We start from the raw sequence: 9912 nt of genomic DNA, 5'->3' as shown, positions 1-9912 counted from the left end.
CAAGTTGCTGACGGAGGAGTTGAAGGACCAGAGCGTGTTGACTCGGAGACGATCCGTCCCTTAAAGAATGTGACCTTCTTAGTGGTGAGAGAGAACATTCACCGTGTAGTGTGTGTTGACTGCTGGCGCTCAGGGGCGGAGGCAGCATGTGCCCGGGGGGCAGCTGCCCCCCTGCCCATGTTGCCCCACTATAATTTTTTTATTTTTTTATACATAAATTTATAAAAATTGACACAATGCCCCCCTAAAATTGATAAAATGGCCTCTCTACCCCTGAATTCACTAAAATTAATTTTATTTTATGCGTATAATTTGTAAATATTTATAAAAACACCCTCATAAAATTTATAAATTATCCCCATAAAATTATCTATTTCTAAAAATGTCTTTAATTTTTTATTCTTTTTTCCTTTTTATACTTCAAATTTCTTTTTGTCATCTTAAAAAACTTTTTCATTCTTTTTCTACAATTAAAACCTATTTTTTCCTTCAAAATTCTCTCATATTTTTTCCTTTTTGTTTCATTTTCTTCTTAATTTTTTTTTTTTTTTTTTTTTTTTTTTGGCACTCTAGCATAATTTATGTGCAATAACCTTTTTTTTTTTTTGCTATTCTTATTCATTTTTTATTCATTATTTTAATGCACTTTTTATACACTTATATTTTCAAACTGCTTGAAAAAAATTATTTTATCAGTGTTAACATGCCCCTCTGAACCAAATTCTGGCTCCGCCACTGCTGCCACTAACCTCGTCAGCCACCAAATGGTGAAGTTTGCGAGTAGTCTTAGCAAAGAGTCTTGTGTTGATGTTGAAGGGATCGTCTCGGTTCCCAAAACTCCCATTAAGGGCACTACTCAGCAGGTGAGACAGTCATATATTGTATTTACTTACATATGTGTATATATAAATATCATTTTGCGATAAGCTTGTTTTTTTTTTTTAGTAAAGTGCAATAAACCCCCCTCAATTATACCTCAACAAACAAAAAACCCCTGAATTTTTAAAGTAGCAAAAAACCCCCTATATTTAGTTGTTTGATTGCAACTTACCCATTCCGATGGCCGGCCGATCATTTTTTAAGGTTTGCCGGGCACGTGATTAGGAATATTTGTTTAAAAGACCATACAGCCCTTATGGAATATAAAAGACCGTACAGCCTTTGGTTGACCACTCAATAGTCCAATACCATCCAAACAATCCCTAACGCCTTTAAAAAAAAAACAAAATAAAGAAACACCATAGATCAAGTCAGGATGAAGAAGACAATGTTCGCATCCACCGACAACATGTTCGGTCTTCTCATCGACCGACGATGTGCTCAGTTAAACCCAATACAGTGCTTGGAAACTCAGATTATTCATATCGAACCCCACACACACACCATAAAACCCAATTGAAACCACAAACCCACTGCCACAACCACCATCACTGTCGATCAGGTTGAGGATAAAGAAGATGATGTTCGCTTCGACTGAGTGCTCCGATTCCGCGCTTGGAAACTCAAATAATTTCCGAACCACACACCACAAGCCGTCAAACTCAATTGAAGCCACAAACCCTCCACCACTGTCAATCTCAGATCGGAAATGAAGAAGATGATGTTCGTATCGCCCGATTACTTGCTCGGTCAAACCCGATACAACCCTTGGAAATAATTCATACCGAACCTCACCACACACCGCTAAACCCAATTGAAACCACAAACCCACTGCCACAACCACTATCACCGCCACCACCATTTGGCACGACTTTCTCTCTCCATTGCCATAAGCACACTGCCACAACCACAAACCCTCTACCACCGTCAATCTCTCCATCGCCTTGAACGAGACTGTGATAAAAATAAAAAAATAAAAAAAAACAACAAAATCAATGGCAGACACATTTTAACAGAGACTCAGAAACCTAGTTTCTTATCGGACTCTTCTTTGCACCGCAGGTCCGTCACAGCTGCTGCACTACCCGCCGATTCCACCGGCCACCGGCCGAGCTCGCCGCCGAGTCTCCACGGCCGAGCCCGTCCTCATTACCGTCCGTCCTCTCCACCGTCCAAGTTCATCCACGCCGAAGCTCTCCACCTTGCTCGCCGCTAAGTCTTCAAGGCCGATCCCGTCACCCATCGCTGGGCTATTCCTCCACCGTTTGCTTATTGCCATCGCCACCGCCAGGCTGTTCGCTGCCGCCGCCAATCTAAACTATCCCGTTGCCCACCGCTATGCCAGTTCTGTTTCCTTCCCCGAGCTCAACCCCGTAGTTGCCGCCACACCACCACCACCATTAGATCCATCTCCTCTGCCATGATGCTTGGGTTGTGTTTGGTGAACGTACAGTAGATGGTAAGTAAGTTATAAGACGTAGTCTTCTACGAGGGTAAACTGGTCTTCCACTTTTTCTGGCGCTGGAAGTTGACTTGGTGGGGTAAAATGCAACCAAACAATAGTTTAGGGGGGTTTCTTGCAAAACCCCAATAGTTTAAGGGGGTTTATTGTATTTTACCTTTTTTTTTTTTTTTTTTTTTTACAAACTTATGGGGAATCTATGTAATTTCAAAATTCTTTCGTCTCCGCATTCTTCTACATCATTGTTTCTGTCGATTGATTAACCACCGACGGCGGCAGGACCACAACCTGCAGTCGCCGCAACACTATCACAACCGTCCGTCGCCGCAACAATATCCGCCGCTACCACCATCCTCACCCTCACCCTCACCACCACCACCACCATCCTCACCCTCACCCTCACCCTCACCCTCACCACCACCACCACCACCATCCTTAACCCCACACCACAACCAACACCATATCTATGGAGTTGGCTCAGCACGTCATCGAACAGACATACAAATTACAATCACACAACGAACATCGATTCGGTGCCTTGATTGTCCGATTTGGATATTAGGGTTTTGGGCAGCGAAGAGAGGTTGGGGAGTTCATGGATCGTAGTCTTGTAGAGAGAGATTGAAGATGAGGTGAGGGCACTTTTGCTCGTCGGCGGCGGAGAAATCGTTCTCTTCAGTGGCGGCGTTTTTGGTTGAGGCTAGGAGGGCATCGTTTTTGGTTAAGATCGAGGAGGAGATATTGATTGTGTATACGTTTAGGTTTTTAAAATTACATAAATGTTCCAGTCTTAAATGATGTGGCAAATATTAGCAAAGGTTTTTTCCTTTTTTGTCCAAAAAAAATTGGGACCATGAAAGAGGTGATATATATATATATATATATCGTAAGCAGAAAGTTTGGCATACGGTAATTACTTGCAGAAATGCGGTTGGAAATTGTTCTGAATTTGATACATACTTCTGAAGGTATGAATTGGGAATAATACTCTGGACTCTGGAGGAGATTTATTGAGAATGATGCATGCCAACTATTTTATAATTCAAGAATTTTGTGGGTAAATCATACTCGATCTTTTGGGAAAATTTTGGATGTGTTGATACAGTCAATTTGAGAATTTATTTTATTTTATTTTTAAATTTGAGATTTTTATTATAATATATGGGAAACTTTTTGTATTTTTGGTTAATAAGAAGTTTGGAAGTAACTTTGAAATTGTGTCTTATTATTATTATTATTTTTATGGCTTCAAAGAATTTATTTATGCTGCTGCAGGTGGAAGTTCAAGTGAGAAAATTTTATTGCGTCAGCAAGGCATTGCCAACGCTACCATTTAACCTCGAGGATGCTTCTCGCAGTGAATTTGAAATAAAAAAAAAGCTTTACAGGTACCTGTAATTCTAATGGTGCTTCTAATATTGCTTGAAATGAGATTCGAGTAGCTTATCACTCCGTACGCAGTTGTATGCTGGTGGATACTGATAATGTGTCCACATTTCGCAGAATGAGCTTCCAGCAATTATCTATACTTTTTTGTCGTTTGATAAAATCAATTAATGTACCTTCCATAGTAAAGGGCCTATATTAATTTTGGCAATTTGGTATCTTGATTGGTGCAGGCTGGAGAACAGGTTGTTGGTGTCAACCAGGATACTCGTTTAAACAACAGGTTTCTTGACCTGCGGACACCTGATAACCAAGAAACTTTTCAGATCAGTAGCCAAGTTAAAAGTGTTGGTTCTTATCTTTTGGTTTGCATATTTTATTGGGCTAAAATCATAAACCCCTTTTGTTTCCAAAAGCGTCATATAACCCCACTCAATTATCAAACCACCTTCTGAATGGAACCGTTAAATTGTTGTGAAATGACAATAATGCCCTTGATAATATATTAATATTTTATTAAATTGAAACTATAGTGTGAGAAGGGCAATTTTGTCATTACGAATTACAAGGTTATTTCGGTTAGCAAAATGATACAACTGTTGACAAATCACGTGATACAATCCCGTGGGTGATATTGTAGACTTTTTAAAATATCAAGGGGTAATATGATAGTTTCATTAGTTGAGGAGTTAGTCAATAGTTTTTTTTGAAACAAGAGGGGAGTTTTAAGATTTTAGCCCTATTTTATTTGCATCTGCCCATTTGTGTTCATTGCAATACACAACATAGTGTTTCTTGGAGACTATTGATTTTTAGAGAAGGGAATAAATAAAACACTTTATATTCCTAGATAAGGATATGTCTCTAGCTGTTAGCCTTAGCTAGAAGATAGAACTTTAGAAACATATCAGAAATGGGGAAGGGCAGTCTGAGGTGTTCCATATGGCAAAACTACCTGTACCATATTTGATCTAAGAACTGATGCCATGAATGACAGCAATGTTTAGGAACATGATATTTTTTCATGCTTTATGCTATTTTCGGTTTCTAATTAGACTAGAGGTTTTCTTAATCAAATGGACCTACGTTGTTATGTTAAATGCCCAATGATTTTAGTGGACATAAAAATAGTGCTTTTATATAGAACCCTGACACAAACCTTTTATCTTTTCTTATTCCCTTTCTTTTATACATTTACATTTATTTTGCAATATCTATAGTACTATATATTCTTGGTAGAAGTTAGATGAGATTACCCTATCTGTAGTATATAATATTATATTTATTACTATTAGTATTAATACTGAGATTATTCTTATTATGAACTGGGGGCACCTGTTAAGTGGAGTAGCTATTTTGCTTTAATTTCTTTTTATTCTTTTTGGGGTCGTCTTCTTTTTCATTTTCTTTTTCTTTTTTAACTAAATGTTACTAGATTACAAAGTATACATACTACTACTATTATGGACAAACTGAAGAATAAGGTCTTTAATTACGGTGTACTGTTGTCCAGGTATTTAGTCAGTTTTTGCTACGTGAAGAGTTTTGTTGGATTGATACACCAAAGCTGATAGCTGGTTCTAGTGAAGGTGGTTCAGCTGTTTTCAAACTGGACTACAATGGGCAACCTGCATGTCTGGCGCAGTCACCTCAGCTCCACAAGCAGATGTCAATTTGTGCTGGTTTTGGGCGTGTTTTTGTGATGGGTCCAGTTTTCAGGGCAGAGAAATCCGATACGACCAGACATATTTGCGAGTTTACAGGTCTTGATGTTGAAATGGAGATTAAGGAGCACTATTCAGAGGTAAATTTGGCTGATTGGCTTTCAGTTGCCATATGGACCAGCAATTAGCTATGCAATTCTGTGCGTTAGTAAAATATTGAGCTTATTTTTGCAGGTGATGGATATTGTGGACCACTTATTTGTTGCAATTTTCGACCATTTGAATAAGGAATGCCAGAAAGCGCTTGATACAATAAGAGAGAAGTTTCCATTTGAGCCTTTGAAGGTTAATTCATTGTGATTTTAGCTATTGCTAAGCACCAGTAATATTGGATGTAACAGTTCATCTTGTTTTGATACTTATTATTGACTGTGTTTGAATGTGAAGTACTTGAGGAAGACTCTACGGCTGACATTTCAAGAAGGGGTTCAAATGCTGAAGGTATGCAGATTTTTTTTTTTGGTATAAATTTTACCTGAATAGAGATATGAAGTTATTAAGATGAAAGTGGGCATGACATAAAGAAGCTGTTGCAGTTATTTTTCTTTATTTTTCCCTTAGTTTCTTGGAAGCATGTCGTGGCTCTTGATATTCAGACCATTCAATACCTACCTGTTCTCTCTCTCTCGTGCGCAAACTGTGTGCCTTGATATAACTAAAGCTTATTCAAAGCTGAAGCCTTAAGGTCAAAACAGGGAAGTGGAATAAAGATACCCATGGAGAAGAGCAAAGATGTAAAATGAAACTAAAGGAGATTTATGAAGCAGATATTTGACTCAGCAACATCTTCTGTTTTTGAGTTTCCGTTGGGACCTAATTACCAAACTTCCCGGTGAACTTCCTCCATGGGCCACTTCATCTTTTCCACGGCCGGTGACAGAGCTGCCATTGTTAATGTTTTTGGACTCTTCTAAGACGTGCAAATGTAGCATTTTGTTTCTTGAAAATATTCATTTTCTTATTGTTACAAGTCTTGATTGCGCAGGTTGCCGGTGTCGAAGTCGATCCTCTTGGAGACCTGAGCATAGAGTCCGAGAGAAAGCTGGGCCAGCTTGTTTTGGAGAAGTAATTTGAATTTTGCTAAGCTTCAATTTTAAGCCTTTTTTTTTTTTTTTTTTTTTTTTTTGTCCTTTTTATTTTATCCTTTTAAGGTTTATATTGTGGTAACTGATATGGAATGAGTTGTTTTTTCTTTTAAATGTAGGTATGACACTGTTTTTTATATTCTTCATCACTATCCTTTGGCTATTCGACCATTCTATACCATGCCTTGCTATGATGATACAGCCTACAGTAATTCATTTGATGTCTTTATTCGAGGTAAGCAGTAAAATATTGCACGTAACTGTTACATATAGTTGAAAACATTTTGTTTTGTATGTGTAATTTTGGTTTTCCTTTATTTACTTTTTGCCAATTAAATCACTGGTTCCTTCTAAAAGAGCTTCTGTGATGCAACCTTATATTGCCCTGAAAATTGATAACAAAATGTGATAGCCCAATGCTGCCATGATAGAACCCATATGTTCTATTGTGATCTATTTACTCAACTTAGTTGATGATCCATTTCTTGCCAAAAGAGACTTGGAATATTTATACACAGGAAACTTGTCATTATGTGGTTAGTTTTGGAAATTGGGAGATTACACATTCATTGTATTGAGAAGGTGGTTAAAGGATTGTGAGAAATAAATTAGAGATAAGTTTCTCTGAGAATTGTAGAAGTACTCTCAATCTATAATATAAGGAGAGGTTCAATTGATTGATGTGGTATGTATGGAAAAAGAAAACTCATGTGGCCAACCCCATTCTTATGCGATTGAGTAGTGATACTCACACCAAACACGCAGTGAATTGCCAAACCGAATAATTTTTAATTGGTTATTTATACCAAATACAACTAAGTGGAGGGCTCCACTTCCTTATTTGTTGCATAATTGACCAATTAAAGGAGTATGTCTAGTGATTCACTGCAACTATTCGGTGCAAGAATCATTTTCCTATGTAATGAAGGCAAGGATGACGATGAATTGATTGATAGAATAAGTTTCTCCTGAAATAGTAGAAGTACTCTCAATCTATAATATAAAGAGGTTCAATTGTTTACGTGCTACAAATGGAAAAAGAGAACTCGTGTGGCTCACCCAATTCATATGTGATCAAGGATGATGATGAATTGATTAATTTGGTATGGGCATTTTGAAATAGAACATTGTTCAACTGCTGTTGAGATCTTCTCATGGTTTGGCACTAAGAAGGAAAGTGAGGTAGTAATGATATTACGATTTACAATGTTTTAATTACAAGAGATGTAATTTCATTTTTTACCATATATGAAAGCTTTTGAGGGTCTAGTTTGGTGCTTGTGTAATGGATGAATTTTGTTAAAGAAGTGCAAATATAGAAATTCCAACTCTAGTTTTGGATGTTTAAGTTACATTGTAGTACCATTTGGATACAATGGCAGGTGGGTTTAGTATTCATGCATGACCCTAAAAACTTTCTAAAAAATCTTTTGGAATCATTTGTATCAGTTACAGGCCCCAGCTGGAGCCTTAGATACCCTATTTAAAAAAATATATGAATATTTTTTGTTCTTTGTTTAATTTCAAAAAATTTAAAATCATTAGATGATGATAGTTTGAGGAAATAGTCTTAATTTAGAAACTCTTTTTAAAATATGACTAGTCTTCTGATGTTTGATTGTTTAGGTTTATTTTTAGAATTAAACGTGTTAAAGGAAATTTTACAAATTGAAACAAACATTCCAGTTGAAATGTTAAATTGCAACTTGAATTATATATTAAAAGGCCACTTTTATATATGTCTTAGGCCTCAAGTTAAATTGATCCGCCCTCAATCCACTATTTGTACTCATTTGCATCTGACACTCGTAGCAAGGCCAATCTTACATAGCTTGCACATGTCCTATATTTTACAAGAAGGGCTTCTTTATTTCCCTTCAATTATCTCACACTCATGACAAGGCCAATCTTACATAGCTTGCACCTGTCCTATATTTTATTAGAATTTCTTTATTTCCCTTCAATTATCTATCCTATTTTTGTTCTTTATTTCCCTTCAATATCTTGTGAAGTTATGTTATTATTTATTTATATTTTGGCCAAATTTTGTCAATTTGTTTTGAGGTTTTAAATGATTCAACCCCATGTCCTCCTTTCTTTGACTGGTTTGTCCTTTGTTAGGGGAGGAGATAATTTCTGGAAGTCAGCGTATCCATATACCTGAATTATTGGCCGCTCGTGCGGAGGCTCGTGGAATTGATGTCAAAACGATGTCAACATATATAGATTCCTTCAGGTATAGTAACGCTTTTTAGTTACCACGTGACAATTCTTTCATATGCTTAAGTGTTACCGAGTCCTTACTGGCCTTGAACTTGTCCTATTATGGTCACCATGGTTTTTTTGAATTGTCATTCATTTTTTTTTTTTTCTCTGTACGTTTAGATATTTTCTTAGTGGCAAGTATCCTTGAGAATAATAATGAAAATTTTAGCATTGATCTACCACTCATTGATGGTCGTGAAATTGTGAATGCTTATTGTTCTCTTTCTCTGTTCCATCTTGTTTAATCATTGTTCTTTATTTTATTTTTCTACTTAGTTCATTTGGAATAAATCATCAAAATTTGGTTATATCCTATTTTCAAGTTAATTTAGAATTTGAAAAATCTGTTTGACAAACTTTATTAACACAAGTCCCTTAGATACGACACATTTACAAGTAAACCCTATCTACAAAGAGTGGTACATGTAAATCTCACAAGAAGTGTTACTGAGTCCTTACTGGCCTTGGACTTGAACTATTATGGTCACGATGGTTTTTTTTTTTTTTTTGGGGTAAATAACATTACAAATTACCTGCATAATACGTGGGTTCTAGAGTCTGTTGATTTCTACTTGGTTTCTTGGTCATTAGCATTTTCGAGTGAATCTTTTGAGACGATGAAAATGTTTTGTCCAAAATGGAAATGCTCATTTAGTGACCAGTATCCTTGAGAATAATAATGAAAATTTTTGCATTGATCTGCCATTCATTGATGGTCGTGAAATTGTGAATGCTGATTGTTCTCTTTCTCTGTTGCAGGTATGGTGCATTTCCACATGGTGGATTTGGAGCGGGGTTGGAGCGTGTGGTGATGCTATTTTGTGGTTTTAACTTTTAAGAACATACGCAAATCATCACTTTTTCCTCGTGACCCTAGCAGACTTGCTCCTTGACCTTCTACATGTTTGTTTTGTCTTTTTTTTTTTGTTTTTTTGTTTTTTTTAAATGTTATTAGAAATATGAAGACAAATAAAGTATTCACGGAGATATTATTTATATATTCCAGAATTGATCTTTTTTCTTATTATTTTCCATCTCTATTTTTTCTAATTGCATGGATGGAAACTCTATGTTTGCAAGAATTTCCTGAATTAGTGTTATGTTAGGCAGC

At 36.5% G+C, this 9912-nt stretch overlaps 1 protein-coding gene across 1 annotated transcript; it reads left to right on the top strand.

Moving 5' to 3' along the window:
* The first annotated feature begins 754 nt into the window (after positions 1 to 754).
* LOC132308792 (aspartate--tRNA ligase 2, cytoplasmic-like) lies at positions 755 to 9639 on the top strand. The gene is made up of 10 exons (XM_059807009.1): positions 755 to 863; positions 3617 to 3722; positions 3956 to 4074; positions 5241 to 5531; positions 5626 to 5736; positions 5839 to 5892; positions 6437 to 6516; positions 6656 to 6771; positions 8658 to 8772; positions 9561 to 9639. The coding sequence occupies exons 1-10, from the start codon at positions 765 to 767 to the stop codon at positions 9637 to 9639; spliced, it is 1170 nt and encodes a 389-aa protein (XP_059662992.1). The 5' UTR covers positions 755 to 764.
* The last annotated feature ends 273 nt before the right edge of the window (positions 9640 to 9912 follow it).

This window comes from Cornus florida, unplaced genomic scaffold (assembly GCF_030987335.1).
Source record: "Cornus florida cultivar Cherokee Brave unplaced genomic scaffold, ASM3098733v1 CherokeeBrave_3.0.0_Hap2_Chr05, whole genome shotgun sequence".
Classification (NCBI taxonomy): domain Eukaryota; kingdom Viridiplantae; phylum Streptophyta; class Magnoliopsida; order Cornales; family Cornaceae; genus Cornus; species Cornus florida.
This window is presented reverse-complemented; position numbering and strand designations above follow the sequence as displayed.

Bases quoted from the DNA above. Each gene is read 5' to 3' on its own strand.
- LOC132308792 (XM_059807009.1), top strand. From the start codon at position 765: ATGGTGAAGTTTGCGAGTAGTCTTAGCAAAGAGTCTTGTGTTGATGTT. The intron at 4,075-5,240 runs GTTGGTTCTTAT...ACTGTTGTCCAG, and splicing joins TCAGTAGCCAAGTTAAAAGT to GTATTTAGTCAGTTTTTGCT. The intron at 6,772-8,657 runs GTAAGCAGTAAA...GTCCTTTGTTAG, and splicing joins ATTTGATGTCTTTATTCGAG to GGGAGGAGATAATTTCTGGA.